Raw genomic sequence first — 21,073 nt, 5'->3', positions numbered from 1 at the left:
ACAGTGTGACACATTGGGGACAACGGGGACTGGAGCCCCGCGTAGCGCTTCTTATTAATTAATAAATAGGGGTAATAGACCTAATGGGGACAACGGGGACAGTGTGACACCTTGGGGACAATGGGGACTGGAGCCCCGCGTAGCGCTTCTTATTAATTAATAAATAGGGGTAATAGACCTAATGGGGACAACGGGGACAGTGTGACACCTTGGGGACAATGGGGACTGGAGCCCCGCGTAGCGCTTCTTATTAATTAATAAATAGGGGTAATAGACCTAATGGGGACAACGGGGACAGTGTGACACCTTGGGGACAACGGGGACTGGAGCCCCGCGTAGCGCTTCTTATTAATTAATAAATAGGGGTAATAGACCTAATGGGGACAACGGGGACAGTGTGACACCTTGGGGACAATGGGGACTGGAGCCCCGCGTAGCGCTTCTTATTAATTAATAAATAGGGGTAATAGACCTAATGGGGACAACGGGGACAGTGTGACACCTTGGGGACAATGGGGACTGGAGCCCCGCGTAGCGCTTCTTATTAATTAATAAATAGGGGTAATAGACCTAATGGGGACAACGGGGACAGTGTGACACCTTGGGGACATGGGGACTGGAGCCCCGCGTAGCGCTTCTTATTAATTAATAAATAGGGGTAATAGACCTAATGGGGACAACGGGGACAGTGTGACACCTTGGGGACAATGGGGACTGGAGCCCCGCGTAGCGCTTCTTATTAATTAATAAATAGGGGTAATAGACCTAATGGGGACAACGGGGACAGTGTGACACCTTGGGGACATGGGGACTGGAGCCCCGCGTAGCGCTTCTTATTAATTAATAAATAGGGGTAATAGACCTAATGGGGACAACGGGGACAGTGTGACACCTTGGGGACAATGGGGACCGGAGCCCCGCGTAGCGCTTCTTATTAATTAATAAATAGGGGTAATAGACCTAATGGGGACAACGGGGACAGTGTGACACCTTGGGGACAATGGGGACTGCAGCCCCGCGTAGCGCTTCTTATTAATTAATAAATAGGGGTAATAGACCTAATGGGGACAACGGGGACAGTGTGACACCTTGGGGACAATGGGGACTGGAGCCCCGCGTAGCGCTTCTTATTAATTAATAAATAGGGGTAATAGACCTAATGGGGACAACGGGGACAGTGTGACACCTTGGGGACAATGGGGACACACAGCCCCGCGTAGCGCTTCTTATTAATTAATAAATAGGGGTAATAGACCTAATGGGGACAATGGGGACAGTGTGACACCTTGGGGACAATGGGGACTGGAGCCCCGCGTAGCGCTTCTTATTAATTAATAAATAGGGGTAATAGACCTAATGGGGACAACGGGGACAGCGTGACACCTTGGGGACAATGGGGACTGGAGCCCCGCGTAGCGCTTCTTATTAATTAATAAATAGGGGTAATAGACCTAATGGGGACAACGGGGACAGTGTGACACCTTGGGGACAATGGGGACACACAGCCCCGCGTAGCGCTTCTTATTAATTAATAAATAGGGGTAATAGACCTAATGGGGACAACGGGGACAGCGTGACACCTTGGGGACAATGGGGACTGGAGCCCCGCGTAGCGCTTCTTATTAATTAATAAATAGGGGTAATAGACCTAATGGGGACAACGGGGACAGTGTGACACCTTGGGGACAATGGGGACTGGAGCCCCGCGTAGCGCTTCTTATTAATTAATAAATAGGGGTAATAGACCTAATGGGGACAACGGGGACAGTGTGACACCTTGGGGACAACGGGGACTGGAGCCCCGCGTAGCGCTTCTTATTAATTAATAAATAGGGGTAATAGACCTAATGGGGACAACGGGGACAGTGTGACACCTTGGGGACAATGGGGACACACAGCCCCGCGTAGCGCTTCTTATTAATTAATAAATAGGGGTAATAGACCTAATGGGGACAACGGGGACAGTGTGACACCTTGGGGACAACGGGGACTGGAGCCCCGCGTAGCGCTTCTTATTAATTAATAAATAGGGGTAATAGACCTAATGGGGACAACGGGGACAGTGTGACACCTTGGGGACAATGGGGACTGGAGCCCCGCGTAGCGCTTCTTATTAATTAATAAATAGGGGTAATAGACCTAATGGGGACAATGGGGACAGTGTGACACCTTGGGGACAACGGGGACTGGAGCCCCGCGTAGCGCTTCTTATTAATTAATAAATAGGGGTAATAGACCTAATGGGGACAACGGGGACAGTGTGACACCTTGGGGACAACGGGGACTGGAGCCCCGCGTAGCGCTTCTTATTAATTAATAAATAGGGGTAATAGACCTAATGGGGACAACGGGGACAGTGTGACACCTTGGGGACAATGGGGACTGGAGCCCCGCGTAGCGCTTCTTATTAATTAATAAATAGGGGTAATAGACCTAATGGGGACAACGGGGACAGTGTGACACCTTGGGGACAACGGGGACCGGAGCCCCGCGTAGCGCTTCTTATTAATTAATAAATAGGGGTAATAGACCTAATGGGGACAACGGGGACAGCGTGACACCTTGGGGACAACGGGGACTGGAGCCCCGCGTAGCGCTTCTTATTAATTAATAAATAGGGGTAATAGACCTAATGGGGACAACGGGGACAGTGTGACACCTTGGGGACAACGGGGACTGGAGCCCCGCGTAGCGCTTCTTATTAATTAATAAATAGGGGTAATAGACCTAATGGGGACAACGGGGACAGTGTGACACCTTGGGGACAATGGGGACTGGAGCCCCGCGTAGCGCTTCTTATTAATTAATAAATAGGGGTAATAGACCTAATGGGGACAACGGGGACAGTGTGACACCTTGGGGACAATGGGGACTGGAGCCCCGCGTAGCGCTTCTTATTAATTAATAAATAGGGGTAATAGACCTAATGGGGACAACGGGGACAGTGTGACACCTTGGGGACAACGGGGACCGGAGCCCCGCGTAGCGCTTCTTATTAATTAATAAATAGGGGTAATAGACCTAATGGGGACAACGGGGACAGTGTGACACCTTGGGGACAACGGGGACTGGAGCCCCGCGTAGCGCTTCTTATTAATTAATAAATAGGGGTAATAGACCTAATGGGGACAACGGGGACAGTGTGACACCTTGGGGACAATGGGGACTGGAGCCCCGCGTAGCGCTTCTTATTAATTAATAAATAGGGGTAATAGACCTAATGGGGACAACGGGGACAGTGTGACACCTTGGGGACAATGGGGACTGGAGCCCCGCGTAGCGCTTCTTATTAATTAATAAATAGGGGTAATAGACCTAATGGGGACAACGGGGACAGTGTGACACCTTGGGGACAATGGGGACTGGAGCCCCGCGTAGCGCTTCTTATTAATTAATAAATAGGGGTAATAGACCTAATGGGGACAACGGGGACAGTGTGACACCTTGGGGACAACGGGGACCGGAGCCCCGCGTAGCGCTTCCTATTAATTAATAAATACGGGTAATAGACCTAATGGGGACAACGGGGACAGTGTGACACCTTGGGGACAATGGGGACTGGAGCCCGGCGTAGCGCTTCTTATTAATTAATAAATAGGGGTAATAGACCTAATGGGGACAACGGGGACAGTGTGACACCTTGGGGACAATGGGGACCGGAGCCCCGCGTAGCGCTTCTTATTAATTAATAAATAGGGGTAATAGACCTAATGGGGACAACGGGGACAGTGTGACACCTTGGGGACAATGGGGACTGGAGCCCCGCGGAGCGCTTCTTATTGATGAGGAGATAGGGACAATACACCTGGGGACAATGGGGACACTTGGGGTCACATTGGGGACACATTGGGGACACTTGGGGTCACACTGGTCCTATGGGGACACATTGGTGACATGGGGACACTTTGGGAACACTTTGGGACACTTGGGACACGTTGGGGACACATTGGGGACACATTGGGGACATGGGGACACACTGGGGACACTTGGGGACACACTGGTTCTATGGGGAGACATTGGGAACACTTTGGGACACTTGGGACACGTTAGGGACACGTTGGGGACACATTTGGGACACATTGGGAACACTCGGGGACACATTGGTGACACTTGGGACACATTGGTGACACTCGGGGACACACTGGGGACACATTGTGGACACATTGAGAACACTTTGGGACACGTTGGGGACACATTGGGGACACTCGGGGACACGTTGTGGACACATTGGGAACACTTTGGGACACGTTGGGGACACATTGGGGACACTCGGGGACACATTGGGGACACGTTGGGGACACTCGGGGACACATTGGTGAGATGGGGACACACTGGGGACACGTTGAGGACACTCGGGGACACATTGTGGACACATTGGGAACACTTTGGGACACTTGGGACACGTTGGGGACACATTTGGGACACTTGGGGACACGTTGGTGACATGGGGACACACTGTGGACACATTGGGGACACATTGGGGACACTCGGGGACACACTGGGGACACATTGTGGACACATTGGGAACACTTTGGGACACTTGGGACATGTTGGGGACACATTGGGGACACTTGGGGACACGTTGGTGACATGGGGACACATTGGTGACACTCGGGGACACACTGTGGACAAATTGGGGACACACTGAGGACACTTGGGGACATGTTGGTGACATGGGGACACATTGGGGACACTCGGGGACACACTGGGGACACATTGTGGACACATTGGGAACACTTTGGGACACTTGGGACACGTTGGGGACACATTGGGAACACTTGGGGACACATTGGTGACATGGGGACACACTGGGGACACATTGGGGACACATTGGGGACACTTGGGGACACATTGTGGACACATTGGGAACACTTTGGGACACTTGGGACACGTTGGGGACACATTGGGGACACTTGGGGACACGTTGGTGACATGGGGACACACTGTGGACACATTGGGGACACGTTGGGGACACTTGGGGACACATTGGGGACATGGGGACACTTGGGACACATTGTGGACACACTGGGGACACTCGGGGACACATTGGGGACACTTGGGGACACACTGTGGACATGTTGGGGACACATTGGGGACACTTGGGGACACATTGGGGACACTTGGGACACATTGTGGACACACTGGGGACATCTGGGGACACTCGGGGACACATTGGGGACATTGGGGACACTCGGGGACACATTGGGGACACATTGGGAACACTTTGGGACACTTGGGACACGTTGGGGACACATTGGGGACACTCGGGGACACATTGGGGACACGTTGGTGACATGGGGACACATTGTGGACACATTGGGAACACTTTGGGGACACGTTGGGGACACTTGGGACACACTGGGGACAATGGGGACACATTGTGGACACACTGGGGACATCTGGGGACACTCGGGGACACATTGGGGACACGTTGGGGACACTTGGGGACATTGGGGACATTGGGGACACCGCGCCGCCCCCACCTTCTCGAACTCCAGCTTGATGGGCGGCGGGAAGTGGCTGGTGACCCAGGCGGCCGCCTCCTGTCCCAGGGCCACCGCGTCGGCCACCGAGGCCACCCCCAGGCGACACATGACGGAGTCCGTGTCCCCATAGACCACCTGGGGACAAGGGACAGCAACGGGGTCACGGGGGGACAGTGACGGGGTCACGGGGGGACAGAGGGGACGGTGACGGGGTCATGGGGGACAAGGGGACAGCGACGGGGTCACGGGGGACAGAAGGGACAGTGACGGGGTCACAGGGGGACAGCGACGGGGTCACAGGGGACAAGGAGACAGTGACGGGGTCACGAGGGACAGAGGGGACAGCAACGGGGTCATGGGGGGACAGTGACGGGGTCACGGGGGGACAGGGGGGACAGTGACGGGGGTCATGGGGGGACAAGGGGACAGTGACGGGGTCACGGGGGGACAGAGGGGACAGTGATGGGGTCACGGGGGACAGAGGGGACAGTGACGGGGTCACGGGGGGACAGCGACGGGGTCACGGGTGGACAAAGGGACAGTGACGGGGGTCACGGGGGACAAGGGGACAGCACCGGGGTCACAGGGGGACAGAGGGGACAGCGACGGGGTCACGGGGGACAAGGGGACAGTGACGGGGGTCACGGGGGACAAGGGGACAGCGACGGGGTCACGGGGGACAGAGGGGACAGTGACGGGGTCACGGGGGGACAAGGGGACAGTGACGGGGTCACGGGGGGGACAGAGGGGACGGTGACAGGGGTCACGGGGGACAAGGGGACAGTGACGGGGTCACGGGGGGCCCAGCCCTGGGGGGGCCCCTGTCACCTCCGGGAGCCCCTGGGACCGTCCCCCCGTGTCCCCTGTGTCCCCTTGGGGACCCCCCTTGTCCCCACATGTCCCCCCTGTCCCCCCTTCAGGACCCCCTATGTCCCCCCATGTCCCCCCTGTCCCCTTGGGGGACCCCCCATGTCCCCTCATGTTCTCCTGTCCCCCCTTTGTCCCCTCATGTCCCCATGTCCCTCCATGTCCTCCGTGTCCCTGTCCTCCCCATGTCCCCCTGTGTCCCCATGTCCCCATGCCCCCATGTCCCCCCGTCCCACCGTGTCCCCTCTGTCCCCCATGTCCCCATGTCCCTGTGTCCCCATGTCCCCCCATCCCATGTCCCCCCTTTGTCCTCCCACGTCCCCATGTCCCTCCCTGTCCCCCTGTGTTCCCCAATGTCCCCATGTCCCTCCATGTCCTCCCTGTCCCACTGTATCCCCTCTATCTCCCATGTCCTCCCACGTCCCCATGTCCCTCCCTGTCCCCCTGTGTCCCCCAATGTCCCCATGTCCCTCCGTGTCCTCCCTGTCCCCCTCCTCCCCATGGCCCCCTGTGTCCCCATGTCCCCGTATCCCCATGTCCCCCCTGTCCCACCGTGTCCCCCTCTGTCTCCCATGTCCCCCATGTCCCCCTGTGTCCCCCATGTCCCCTCCTTGTCCCCCCCTGTCCCCATGTCCCTTCCTTGTCCCCCCCTGTCCCCATGTCCCCCGTGTCCCCTCCTTGTCCCCCCCGTGTCCCCCGTGTCCCCCGTGTCCCCATGTCCCCCGTGTCCCCATGTCCCCATGTCCCACCTTGGCGTCCCCGGGGTACCCGTTGCTCAGGCAGAACTTGCTCTCCACGAGCTGCCGCGTCCGCTCGATCATCTGGCGGCCGAAGCCGGTGACGCTCTGGGGACATCGGACATTGGGGACATGGGGACACGGGGGGACATGGGGACACAATAACACGGGGACATGGGGACACGGAGACACGGGGACCGTGAAAGCCGTACACCGAGTGGGCGCCGCAGGGCGGGGGGCGCTATGGGGCGCTATGGGGCGCTGTGGGGCGCTATGGGGCGCTGTGGGGCGCTGTGGGGCTGCCCCACACGTGTGGGTCTCACCTGGGAGATGGGCAGGCAGGGCAGCCGTCCCGGTGAAGCCGTACACCGAGTGGGCGCTATGGGGCGCTATGGGGCGCTGTGGGGCGCTATGGGGCGCTGTGGGGCTGCCCCACACGTGTGGGTCTCACCTGGGAGATCGGCAGGCCGGGCAGCCGTCCCGGTGAAGCCGTACACCGAGCGGGCGCTATGGGGCGCTGTGGGGCGCTATGGGGCGCTATGGGGCGCTATGGGGCGCTCTGGGGCGCTGTGGGGCGCTATGGGGCGCTGTGGGGCGCTGTGGGGCGCTGTGGGGCGCTGTGGGGCTGCCCCACACGTGTGGGTCTCACCTGGGAGATGGGCAGGCAGGGCAGCCGTCCCGCCTGCGCCCCGGTGAAGCCGTACACCGAGTGGGCGCTATGGGGCGCTGTGGGGCGCTGTGGGGCGCTGTGGGGCGCTATGGGGCGCTGTGGGGCTGCCCCACACGTGTGGGTCTCACCTGGGAGATGGGCAGGCAGGGCAGCCGTCCCGCCTGCGCCCCGGTGAAGCCGTACACAGAGTGGGCGCTATGGGGCGCTGTGGGGCGCTATGGGGCGCTGTGGGGCGCTGTGGGGCGCTGTGGGGCTGCCCCACACGTGTGGGTCTCACCTGGGAGATGGGCAGGCAGGGCAGCCGTCCCGCCTGCGCCCCGGTGAAGCCGTACACAGAGTTGGCGCTATGGGGCGCTATGGGGCGCTATGGGGTGCTATGGGGCTGCCCCACACGTGTGGGTCTCACCTGGGAGATGGGCAGGCAGGGCAGGCGCCCCGGTGAAGCCGTACACCGAGTGGGCGCCGTGGGGCGGGGGCGCTATGGGGCGCTGTGGGGCGCTGTGGGGCGCTGTGGGGCGCTATGGGGCTGCCCCACACGTGTGGGTCTCACCTGGGAGATGGGCAGGCAGGGCAGCCGTCCCGCCTGCGCCCCGGTGAAGCCGTACACAGAGTGGGCGCTATGGGGCGCTATGGGGCGCTGTGGGGCGCTGTGGGGCGCTGTGGGGCGCTGTGGGGCTGCCCCACACGTGTGGGTCTCACCTGGGAGATGGGCAGGCAGGGCAGCCGTCCCGCCTGCGCCCCGGTGAAGCCGTACACCGAGTTCGCGCTGACCTTCAGCGCCCGCTGCCGCCCGTCCAGGACCTGCCGCACGAGCGGGTCCGGCTCCCGCTCCAGCTCCTGCCGCGTCCTGCGGGGACAGGGGGACAGGAGGGGACACGGGGACATGGGGGGACACGGGGGGACATGGGGGACATGGGGGGACACGGGGACACAGGGGGATACGGGGGGTACAGGGGACACGGGGACACGGGGGGACACAGGGGGACATGGGGACACAGGGGGATACGGGGGGACATGGGGACACATGGGGGTCACAAGGACACCAGGGGGACATGGGGGTACACAGAGGGGACACAAGGGGATGGGGGACACGGGGACACGGGGGACATGGGGGACACGGGGGGACATGGGGACACAGGGGGATATGGGGGGACATGGGGGACACAGGGACACGGGGACATGGGGGGACACAGGGACACAGGGACATGGGGGACACAGGGGGACATGGGGGACACAGGGACATCGGGGGGACACAGGGGGACATGGGGGGACACGGGGGGACATGGGGACACAGGGGGATACGGGGGGTACAGGGGACACGGAGGGACACGGGGACATGGGGAACATGGGGGACATAAGGACAGCAGGGACACGGGGGGACACAGGGGGACATAGGGGACACAGGGACACAAGGACACAGGGACATGGGGGGACACGGGGACATGGGGGGACACGGGGGGACATGGGAGACACAGGGGGACATAGGGGGACATGGGGCACATAGGGACACAGGAGGATATGGGGGACATAGGGGACACAGGGACATGGGGGACACGGGGGGACATGGGGGACACAGGGACATCGGGGGGACACCGGGGGACATGGGGGGACACGGGGACATGGGGGACATAGGGGACACAGGGACACGGGGACATGGTGGGACACAGGGGACATGAGGACAGCGGGGACACAGGGGGACACAAGGGGATATGGGGGACATAGGGGACACAGGGGACACAGGGACATGGGGGACACGGGGGGACATGGGGACATGGGGACACGGGGGGACATGGGGACAGCAGGGACACGGGGGGACATGGGGGGACATAGGGGACACAGGGGGATATGGGGGACATAGGGAACACAGGGACACAGGGACATGGGGGACACGGGGGGACATGGGGACATGGGGGGACACGGGGGACACAGGGGGACGGGGACATGGGGGAACATGGGGGGACATGGGGGGACATGGGGGGACATGGGGGGACACAAGGACACGGGGGGACAACGGGGGGATATGGGGGTCACAGGAAGACACAGGGACATGGGGGGACACGGGGGGACACAGAGGGATACAAGGAACATGGGGACATGGGGACACGGGGGGACATGGGGGGACACGGGGACATGGGGGACACAAGGGAAAAGGAGGGGAGTGGGGGACCATAGGGACACCAGGGTGACACTACAGTGACCTTGGGGACTGCAGAACGACCCCAAGTGACCCCGGGGTGACCCACGTGCCCCCCTGTGCCCCCTCCCCCAGCAGCGGCCCCATGGGGACCCTTGGGGACCCCTTGGGGACACTGGGGACCCCTCGGTGATGCTGGGGACCCCCCTGGGGACATTTGGGCCCACTTGGTGACACTGGGACCCCTGTGGTGACACTGGGACTCCCCTGGTGACACTGGGACCCCCATGGTGATCTTGGGGACAGGTGGTGACACAGGGACCCCCCTGGTGACATTGGGACCCTCATGGTGACATTGGAACCCCCCGGTGGTCCTGGGACCCCTGTGGTGACACTGGGACCCCGTGGGTGACATTGGGACCCCCCTGGTGACACAGCGACCCCCATGGTGACACAGGGACCCCCGGGGTGACACTGGGTCCCCCATGGTGACATTGGGATCCCCATGGGTGACTCTGGGACCCCGCCGGTGACATTGGGACCCCCCTGGTGACATTGGGACCCCCCCGGTGACACAGGGACCCCCATGGTGACATTGGGACCCCATGGGTGACTCTGGGACCCCATGGGTGACATTGGGGCCCCTATGGGTGACTCTGGGACCCTCATGGTGACACAGGGACCCCCCCGGTGACATTGGGACCCCCTGGTGACACAGGGACCCCTGGGGTGACACTGGGACCCCCATGGTGACATTGGGACCCTCATGGTGACATTGGGAACCCCCCGGTGGCCCTGGGACCCCTGTGGTGACACTGGGACCCCCATGGTGATCTTGGGGACAGGTGGTGACACTGGGACCCCCATGGTGACATTGGGATCCCCATGGGTGACTCTGGGACCCCGTGGGTGACATTGGGACCCCCCTGGTGACACAGGGACCCCCGGGGTGACACAGGGACCCCCATGGTGACATTGGGACCCTCATGGTGACATTGGGATCCCCATGGGTGACTCTGGGACCCCGTGGGTGACATTGGGACCCTCCTGGTGACACAGGGACCCCCATGGTGACATTGGGACCCCCCTGGTGACATTGGGGATGGATGGTGACATTGGGACCCCCCTGGTGACACAGGGACCCCCATGGTGACATTGGGGCCCCCATGGGTGACTCTGGGACCCTCATGGTGACACAGGGACCCCCCCGGTGACATTGGGACCCCCCTGGTGACACAGGGACCCCCCTGGTGACACTGGGACCCCCATGGTGACATTGGGATCCCCATGGGTGACTCTGGGACCCCGTGGGTGACATTGGGACCCCCCTGGTGACACAGGGACCCCCATGGTGACATTGGGACCCCATGGGTGACTCTGACACCCCCCTGGTGACACAGGGACCCCCCTGGTGACATTGGGACCCCCCTGGTGACACAGGGACCCCTGGGGTGACACTGGGACCCCCATGGTGACATTGGGATCCCCATGGGTGACTCTGGGACCCCGCCGGTGACATTGGGACCCCCCTGGTGACATTGGGACCCCCCCAGTGACACAGGGACCCCCATGGTGACATTGGGACCCCATGGGTGACTCTGGGACCCCATGGGTGACATTGGGGCCCCTATGGGTGACTCTGGGACCCTCATGGTGACATTGGGAACCCCCTGGTGGCCCTGGGACCCTCGTGGTGACACTGGGACCCCCATGGGTGACTCTGACACCCCCGGTGACACTGGGACCCCCCTGGTGACATTGGGACCCTCATGGTGACATTGGGACCCCCCTGGTGACACAGGGACCCCCCTGGTGACATTGGGACCCCCATGGTGACCCTGGGGACAGGCGGTGACTCTGGGACCCCGTGGGTGACATTGGGACCCTCATGGTGACATTGGGATCCCCATGGTGACACTGGGACCCCATGGGTGACTCTGACACCCCCCTGGTGACACAGGGACCCCCCCGGTGACACAGGGACCCCCATGGGTGACTCTGACACCCCCCTGGTGACACAGGGACCCCCCTGGTGACATTGGGACCCCCCTGGTGACATTGGCCCCCCCCCGGTGACACAGCCCCCCCGGTGTCCCCGTCCCCACCTGGCGCGCGCGGCCAGCAGCCCCTCCAGCACCTCGGGCAGGAGCCCCCTGCGCACGGCGGCGGTGACAAACGTGTCACCCGTGGGCGTGCGGGTGACGTCACCGGGACCCAGCCTGGGGACAGGCAGACGTCACCCGGGGTGTCCCCGGGGTCCCCCCGTGTCCCCCCAGCGCCCCCAATGTCCCTCTGTGTCCCTAGTGTCCCCCCCGTGTCCCCAATGTCCTCTGGTGTCCCCAATGTCCCCTCATGTCCCCCCCGTGTCCCCAATGTCCCCTCATGTCCCCAATGTCCCCCCAATGTCCCCAATGTCCCCCCATGTCCCCTCATGTCCCCAATGCCCCTCTGTGTCCCCAATGTCCCCCCAGTGTCCCCAATGTCCCCCCATGTCCCCTCATGTCCCCAATGCCCCTGTGTCCCCAATGTCCCCCCAGTGTCCCCAATGTCCCCCCATGTCCCCTCATGTCCCCAATGCCCCTCTGTGTCCCCAATGTCCCAATGTCCCCAATGTCCCCCCATGTCCCCTCATGTCACCAATGCCCCTCTGTGTCCCCAATGTCCCCCCAGTGTCCCCAATGTCCCCTCATGTCCCCAATGTCCCCCAGTGTCCCCAATGTCCCCTTGTGTCCCCCCAGTGCCCTCAATGTCCCCATGTCCCCAATGTCCCCCTGTGTCCCCAATGTCCCAATTTCCCCCCAGTGCTCCCCTGTGTCCCCAATGTTCCCGTGTCCCCAATGTCCCCCCAGCGCCCCCAATGTCCCTCTGTGTCCCCAATGTCCCCCTGTATCCCTCATGTCCCCTCGTGTCTCCCTGTGTCCCCAATGTCCCCCCATGGCCCCATTGTGCCCAGTGTCCCCCCGTGTCCCCTGTCACCCGAGGCGCGTTGTCGCTCCGGGTGACACCAGCGTGGTGTAGCACAGGTTGTGTCCCCGTGTCCCCCCGTGTCCCCATGTCCCCCCGTGTCCCCTGTCACCCGAGGCGCGCGGTCGCTCCGGGTGACACCAGCGTGGTGTAGCACAGGTTGTGTCCCCGTGTCCCCATGTCCCCCTGTGTCCCCTGTCACCCGAGGCGCGTTGTCACTCTGGGTGACACCAGCGTGGTGTAGCACAGGTTGTGTCCCCGTGTCCCCATGTCCCCCCGTGTCCCCTGTCACCCGAGGCGCGTTGTTGCTCCAGGTGACACCAGCGTGGTGTAGCACAGGTTGTGTCCCCGTGTCCCCGTGTCCCCCGTGTCCCCTGTCACCCGAGTCGCGCGGTCGCTCCGGGTGACACCAGCGTGCTGTAGCACAGGTTGTGTCCCCATGTCCCCATGTCCCCCCGTGTCCCCCCGTGTCCCCTGTCACCCGAGTCGCGCTGTCGCTCCGGGTGACACCAGCGTGGTGTAGCACAGGTTGTGTCCCCATGTCCCCATGTCCCCCCATGTCCCCTGTCACCCGAGGTGCGCGGTCGCTCCGGGTGACACCAGCGTGGTGTAGCACAGGTTGTGTCCCCGTGTCCCCCCGTGTCCCCTGTCACCCGAGGTGCGCGGTCGCTCCGGGTGACACCAGCGTGGTGTAGCACAGGTTGTGTCCCCGTGTCCCCATGTCCCCCCGTGTCCCCTGTCACCCGAGTCGCGCTGTTGCTCCGGGTGACACCAGCGTGGTGTAGCACAGGTTGTGTCCCCGTGTCCCCATGTCCCCCCATGTCCCCTGTCACCCGAGTCGCGCTGTTGCTCCGGGTGACACCAGCGTGGTGTAGCACAGGTTGTGTCCCCGTGTCCCCATGTCCCCCCATGTCCCCCCGTGTCCCCTGTCACCCGAGGCGCGCGGTCGCTCCGGGTGACACCAGCGTGGTGTAGCACAGGTTGTGTCCCCATGTCCCCCCGTGTCCCCTGTCACCCGAGTCGCGCTGTTGCTCCGGGTGACACCAGCGTGGTGTAGCACAGGTTGTGTCCCCGTGTCCCCCCGTGTCCCCATGTCCCCCCATGTCCCCTGTCACCCGAGTCGCGTTGTCGCTCCGGGTGACACCAGCGTGGTGTAGCACAGGTTGTGCGCCATCATGATGCTGGGGTACAGCGAGGAGAAGTCCAGCGTGGCGATGGGGGTGTCGTAGAAGCTGTTGGGGACAGGGGGACGTTGTGGCCCGGGGGGGGTGGCACCGTGTCACCCCCCGCGTCCCCGTGTCCCCATTGTCACCCCTTGAGCGGCTCGATGACGGTGGCACCCTCGTAGTCCTCGCCGCCCTCCGCCTTCACCACCGGCATCAGCAGGTCCCGCTTCATGGCCTGGGGACAGCGCGGTGACAGCGGCCACCAGGGACACATGGCCCCGTGTCCCCTTGTCCCCATATCCCCATGGCCCCATATCCCCATGTCACCAAATCCCTGTGTCCCCTTGTCCCCAAGTCCCTGTGTCCTTGTGTCCCCATGTCCCTGTGTCCCCATGTCCCTGTGTCCCATATCCCTGTGTCCCCATGGCCCTGTGTCCCCATGGCCCCGTGTCCCCATATCCCCATGTCCTTCTGTCCCCATGGCCCCATACACCCAAGTCCCTGTGTCCCCATGGCCCCATAGCCCCATATCCCCATGTCCGCAAGTCCCTGTGTCCCCATGTCCCTGTGTCCCCATGTCCCTGTGTCCCCATGGCCCCAGGTCCCCATGGCCCTGTGTCCCCATGGCCCCATGTCCCCATATCCCCATGTCCTTGTGTCCCCATGGCCCCATATCCCCATGTCCCCAAGTCCCTGTGTCCCCATGGCCCCAATGTGTCCCCATGTTCCCAATGTCCCCCCATGTCCCCACACTCTCCCCGTGTCCCCATGTCCCCAGTGTCCCTCCGTGTCCCGCTCACCTGGCGCAGCAGCTGTGACACCACCTTGACCTGCTGTCCCCATGTCCCCAGTGTGTCCCCATGTCCCCACGTTGTCCCTGTGTCCCCACACTGTCCCCATGTCCCCAATGTCCCTACGTCCCCAATGTGTCCCCAATGTCCCCCCGTGTCCCCCATGTCCCCAATGTCCCCCTGTGTCCCCATGTCCCCCCACTGTCCCCATGTCCCCAATGTCCCCAGTGTCCCCAATGTCCCCATGTCCCGCTCACCTGGCGCAGCAGCTGCGACACCACCTTGACCTGCTGTCCCCATGTCCCCAATGTGTCCCCATGTCCCCATGCTGTCCCTGTGTCCCCACAGTCCCCATGTCCCCAATGTCCCTACGTCCCCAATGTCCCCCCAATGTCCCCCCATGTCCCCAATGTCCCCCCATGTCCCCAATGTCCCCCTATGTCCCCATGTCCCCACGTCCCCAATGTGTCCCCAATGTCCCCCCGGGTCCCCCATGTCCCCCCACTGTCCCCATGTCCCCAATGTCCCCCCATGTCCCCACATTGTCCCCATGTCCCCCTCACCTGGCGCAGCAGCTGCGACACCACCTTGACCTGCTGTCCCCGCGTGAGCAGGTAGCCCAAGGGGACGCCGGTGACACGGGCCATCTCCACGTGGGACACGACGCAGAGGAGCCGCTCGAGGAGCCGCAGGGGCAGGAAGGCGTCCTTGAGACAGTACACGGCGAGACGGCGTCGGGTCTGCGCGGTGCCATTCTGGGGACATGGGGACATGGGGACATTGGGGACATTGGGGACATTGGGGACACGTCCTTGAGACAGTACACGGCGAGACGGCGTCGGGTCTGCGCGGTGCCATTCTGGGGACATGGGGACATGGGGACATTGGGGACATTGGGGACATTGGGGACACGTCCTTGAGACAGTACACGGCGAGACGGCGTCGGGTCTGCGCGGTGCCATTCTGGGGACATGGGGACATGGGGACATTGGGGACATTGGGGACATTGGGGACACGTCCTTGAGACAGTACACGGCGAGACGGCGTCGGGTCTGCGCGGTGCCATTCTGGGGACATGGGGACATGGGGACATTGGGGACATTGGGGACACGTCCTTGAGACAGTACACGGCGAGACGGCGTCGGGTCTGCGCGGTGCCATTCTGGGGACATGGGGACATGGGGACATTGGGGACATTGGGGACATTGGAGACATGTCACCTGCAGGTCCGTGATGATCCCGTGCGGGACGCGTTGGGGATGTGTTGGGGACGCATTGGGGACACATTGGGGACATTGGGGACACCCGTGTCACCTGCAGGTCGGTGATGATCCCGTGCGGAACGTATTGGGGATGTGTTGGGGACATGGGGACACATTGGGGACATTGGGGACATTGGGGACACTTTGGGGACATGTCACCTGCAGGTCCGTGATGATCCCGTGCGGAACATGTTGGGGATGTGTTGGGGACATGGGGATGCATTGGGGACACTTTGGGGACATTGGGGACACCCGTGTCACCTGCAGGTCCGTGATGATCCCGTGCGGGACGTGTTGGGGATGTGTTGGGGACGCATTGGGGACGCATTGGGGACACATTGGGGACATTGGGGACACTTTGGGGACACTTTGGGGACATGTCACCTGCAGGTCCGTGATGATCCCGTGCGGAACGTCCTCCTTCTGCTCCTGCAGGAAGTGGAAGCTGACGGCGTTGAGGCTGTAGGAGCGGAGCTTGTGCTCCCGGAGCAGCACCTGGGGACACCGTGGGGACACGTTGGGGACATGTTGGGGACATGTTGGGGACACGTTGGGGACACCGTGGGGACATGGGGGACACGGGGGACACGGGGACGGCGTCACCTCCCCGGGCCAACACGCCCCCTTGTGGCCTCCATGGCCCCGTGTCCCCCCCTGTCACCTGCAGCAGGTCCAGCTGGACACGTCCCTCCCTGTCCCCGTGTCCCCACGGTGTCCCCACGGTGTCCCCATGTCCCTATGGTGTCCCCATGTCACCTGCAGCAGGTCCAGCTGGATGCGTCCCTCCATGGTGACCCCTCCCCATGTCCCCATGTCCCTACATGCTGTCTCCATGTCCCCATGGTGTCCCTGTGTCCCCATGGTGTCCCCGCGGTGTCACCTGCAGCAGGTCCAGCTGGACGCGCCCCTCCATGGTGACCCCTCCCCGTGTCCCCATGTCCCCATGGTGTCCCCGTGGTGTCCCCGTGGTGTCCCCGTGGTGTCCCTGTGGTGTCACCTGCAGCAGGTCCAGCTGGACGCGTCCCTCCCTGTCCCTGTGTCCCCACAGTGTCCCCACAGTGTCCCCATGTCCCCATGGTGTCCCCGCGGTGTCACCTGCAGCAGGTCCAGCTGGACGCGTCCCTCCATGGTGACCCCTCCCCGTGTCCCCGCGGTGTCCCCATGTCCCCAAGGTGTCCCCGCAGTGTCCCCGCGGTGTCACCTGCAGCAGGTCCAGCTGGACGTGCCCCTCCCCGTCCCCGTGTCCCCATGTCCCCATGGTGTCCCCATGTCCCCACGGTGTCCCCATGTCCCCCCATGGTGTCACCTGCAGCAGGTCCAGCTGGACGCGTCCCTCCCCATCCCCCTGTCCCCATGTCCCCACGGTGTCCCCATGTCCCCATGGTGCCACCTGCAGCAGGTCCAGCTGGACGCGTCCCTCCATGGTGACCCCTCCCCGTGTCCCCAGGGTGTCCCCATGTCCCCGCGGTGTCCCCATGTCCCCACGGTGTCCCCATGTCCCATTGTCACCTGCAGCAGGTCCAGCTGGACGCGTCCCTCCCTGTCCCCGTGTCCCCATGTCCCCACGGTGTCCCCATGTCCCATTGTCACCTGCAGCAGGTCCAGCTGGACGCGTCCCTCCCTGTCCCCATGTCCCCATGTCCCATTGTCACCTGCAGCAGGTCCAGCTGGACGCGTCCCTCCATCGTCACCCTCTTGTTCTCGCGCCGTCCCAGCTGCCGCGACTGGAAGGTGACGTCACGGAGCAGCGAGCGGCGCCCGCGCGTGCGGCCCAGGAGGGTGGCATCGGGGACCTGGGACAATGGGGACATTGGGGACAATGGGAATAATGGGGACATTGGGGACATGGGAGCAGCGAGTGGCGCCCATGCGTGCGGCCCAGGAGGGTGGCATCGGGGACCTGGGACAATGGGGACATTGGGGACAATAGGAATAATGGGGACATTGGGGACATGGGAGCAGCGAGCGGCGCCCGCGCGTGCGGCCCAGGAGGGTGGCATCGGGGACCTGGGACAATGGGGACATTGGGGACAATGGGGACATCGGGGACAATGGGGACAACGGGGACAATGGGAATAATGGGGACATCGGGGACATTGGGGACATGGGGACATTGGGGACATCGGGGACATTGGGGACATCGGGGACATGGGAGCAGCGAGCGGCGCCCGCGCGTGCGGCCCAGGAGGGTGGCATCGGGGACCTGGGGACAATGGGGGGACAATGGGGACAATGGGGACATCGGGGACATCGGAGACATGGGAGCAGCGAGCAGCGCCCGCGCGTGCGGCCCAGGAGGGTGGCATCGGGGACCTGGGACAATGGGGACATTGGGGACAATGGGAATAATGGGGACATTGGGGACATGGGAGCAGCGAGTGGCGCCCATGCGTGCGGCCCAGGAGGGTGGCATCGGGGACCTGGGACAATGGGGACATTGGGGACAATAGGAATAATGGGGACATTGGGGACATGGGAGCAGCGAGCGGCGCCCGCGCGTGCGGCCCAGGAGGGTGGCATCGGGGACCTGGGACAATGGGGACATTGGGGACAATGGGGACATCGGGGACAATGGGGACAACGGGGACAATGGGAATAATGGGGACATCGGGGACATTGGGGACATGGGGACATTGGGGACATCGGGGACATTGGGGACATCGGGGACATGGGAGCAGCGAGCGGCGCCCGCGCGTGCGGCCCAGGAGGGTGGCATCGGGGACCTGGGGACAATGGGGGGACAATGGGGACAATGGGGACATCGGGGACATCGGAGACATGGGAGCAGCGAGCAGCGCCCGCGCGTGCGGCCCAGGAGGGTGGCATCGGGGACCTGGGACAATGGGGACATTGGGGACAATGGGAATAATGGGGACATTGGGGACATGGGAGCAGCGAGTGGCGCCCATGCGTGCGGCCCAGGAGGGTGGCATCGGGGACCTGGGACAATGGGGACATTGGGGACAATAGGAATAATGGGGACATTGGGGACATGGGAGCAGCGAGCGGCGCCCGCGCGTGCGGCCCAGGAGGGTGGCATCGGGGACCTGGGACAATGGGGACATTGGGGACAATGGGGACATCGGGGACAATGGGGACAACGGGGACAATGGGAATAATGGGGACATCGGGGACATTGGGGACATGGGGACATTGGGGACATCGGGGACATTGGGGACATCGGGGACATGGGAGCAGCGAGCGGCGCCCGCGCGTGCGGCCCAGGAGGGTGGCATCGGGGACCTGGGGACAATGGGGGGACAATGGGGACAATGGGGACATCGGGGACATCGGAGACATGGGAGCAGCGAGCAGCGCCCGCGCGTGCGGCCCAGGAGGGTGGCATCGGGGACCTGGGGACAATGGGGACATTGGGGACAATGGGGACATTGGGGACATTGGGGACATTGGGGACATCGGGGACAATGGGGACAATGGGGACATTGGGGACATGGGAGCAGCGAGCGGCGCCCGCGCGTGCGGCCCAGGAGGGTGGCATCGGGGACCTGGGGACATCGAGGGGACAATGGGGACAATGGGGACATCGGGGACATCGGGGACAATGGGGACAATGGGGACCCGCCGCGGCAGGTGGGGCAGGCCTGGGTGCTATGGGGCGCTATGGGGTACGTGTGGGCGCTATGGGGCGCTATGGGGCGCTATGGGGTGCTATGTATCGCAGTGGGTGCTATGGGGTGCTATGGGGTGCTATGGGTGCTATGGGGTACATGTGGGTCGCAGTGGGTGCTATGGGGCGCTATGGGTCGCAGTGGGTCGGTACCTTCAGCACCTCCGCCCGCCGCAGCAGGTAGGGCAGGTCTGGGTGCTATGGGGTGCTATGGGGTGCAGTGGGTGCTATGGGGTGGCTGTGGGTGCTATGGGGTACATGTGGGTCGCAGTGGGTGCTATGGGGCGCTATGGGTCGCAGTGGGTCGCAGTGGGTCGGTACCTTCAGCACCTCCGCCCGCCGCAGCAGGTAGGGCAGGTCTGGGTGCTATGGGGTGGCTGTGGTGCTATGGGGTGCCATGGGGCGCTATGGGGCGCTATGGGGCACTATGGGGCGCTATGGGTCTCACCTTCAGCACCTCCGCCCGCCGCAGCAGGTGGGGCAGGTCTGGGTGCTATGGGGTGGCTGTGGTGCTATGGGGTGCCATGGGGTGCTATGGGGTGCTATGGGGCGCTATGGGGCGCTATGGGTCGCAGTGGGACGGTACCTTCAGCACCTCCGCCCGCCGCAGCAGGTAGGGCAGGTCTGGGTGCTATGGGGTACGTGTGGGTGCTATGGGGTACATGTGGGTGCTATGGGGCACAGTGGGTGCTATGGGGCGCTATGGGTCGCAGTGGGTGCTATGGGGTGCTATGGGGCGCTATTGGTGCTATGGGGCGCTATGGGGCGCAGTGGGTCGGTACCTTCAGCACCTCCGCCCGCCGCAGCAGGTAGGGCAGGTCTGGGTGCTATGGGGTGCTATGGGGCGCTATGGGGTACGTGTGGGTGCTATGGGGTATATGTGGGTCGCAGTGGGTGCTATGGGGCGCTATGGGGTGCTATGGGGCGCTATGGGGCGCAGTGGGTCGGTACCTTCAGCACCTCGGCCCGCCGCAGCAGGTAGGGCAGGTCTGGGTGCTATGGGGTACATGTGGGTCGCAGTGGGTGCTATGGGGCGCTATGGGGCGCTATGGGGCGCTATGGGTCTCACCTTCAGCACCTCCGCCCGCCGCAGCAGGTAGGGCAGATCTGGGTGCTATGGGGTGCTATGGGGTACGTGTGGGTGCTATGGGGTGGCTGTGGTGCTATGGGGTGCTATGGGGTGCCATGGGGCGCTATGGGGCGCAGTGGGTCGGTACCTTCAGCACCTCCGCCCGCCGCAGCAGGTAGGGCAGGTCGAAGTTCTGCACGTTGTAGCCGGTGACGATGTCGGGGTCCACGACCCGCACGAACTCGGCGAAGGCCTGAGGGGACAACGGGGAGAGCGGCGTGTCCCCAATGTCCCCAATG

General features: G+C 62.9%; 1 protein-coding gene across 1 annotated transcript in view; it reads right to left on the bottom strand.

The window, feature by feature from the left end:
- LOC148592291 (DNA polymerase delta catalytic subunit-like) overlaps nt 1–21,073 on the bottom strand; it is a gene marked incomplete at its 5' end in the record, with an annotated part of 50,371 nt that overhangs the window by 12,258 nt on the left and 17,040 nt on the right. The window contains 10 exon segments of the mRNA XM_088535259.1: nt 5,484–5,621; nt 7,103–7,198; nt 8,460–8,607; nt 12,000–12,113; nt 13,974–14,090; nt 14,171–14,259; nt 15,379–15,570; nt 16,462–16,572; nt 17,730–17,870; nt 20,923–21,027. Coding sequence (XP_088391385.1) covers nt 5,484–5,621; nt 7,103–7,198; nt 8,460–8,607; nt 12,000–12,113; nt 13,974–14,090; nt 14,171–14,259; nt 15,379–15,570; nt 16,462–16,572; nt 17,730–17,870; nt 20,923–21,027 — 1,251 coding nt within the window.

Source organism: Tinamus guttatus, unplaced genomic scaffold, assembly GCF_059628265.1.
Source record: "Tinamus guttatus ecotype Peru unplaced genomic scaffold, ASM5962826v1 Tinamus_guttatus_pri_ptg000626l, whole genome shotgun sequence".
In the NCBI taxonomy this organism is placed as follows: Eukaryota; Metazoa; Chordata; class Aves; order Tinamiformes; family Tinamidae; genus Tinamus; species Tinamus guttatus.
This window is presented reverse-complemented; position numbering and strand designations above follow the sequence as displayed.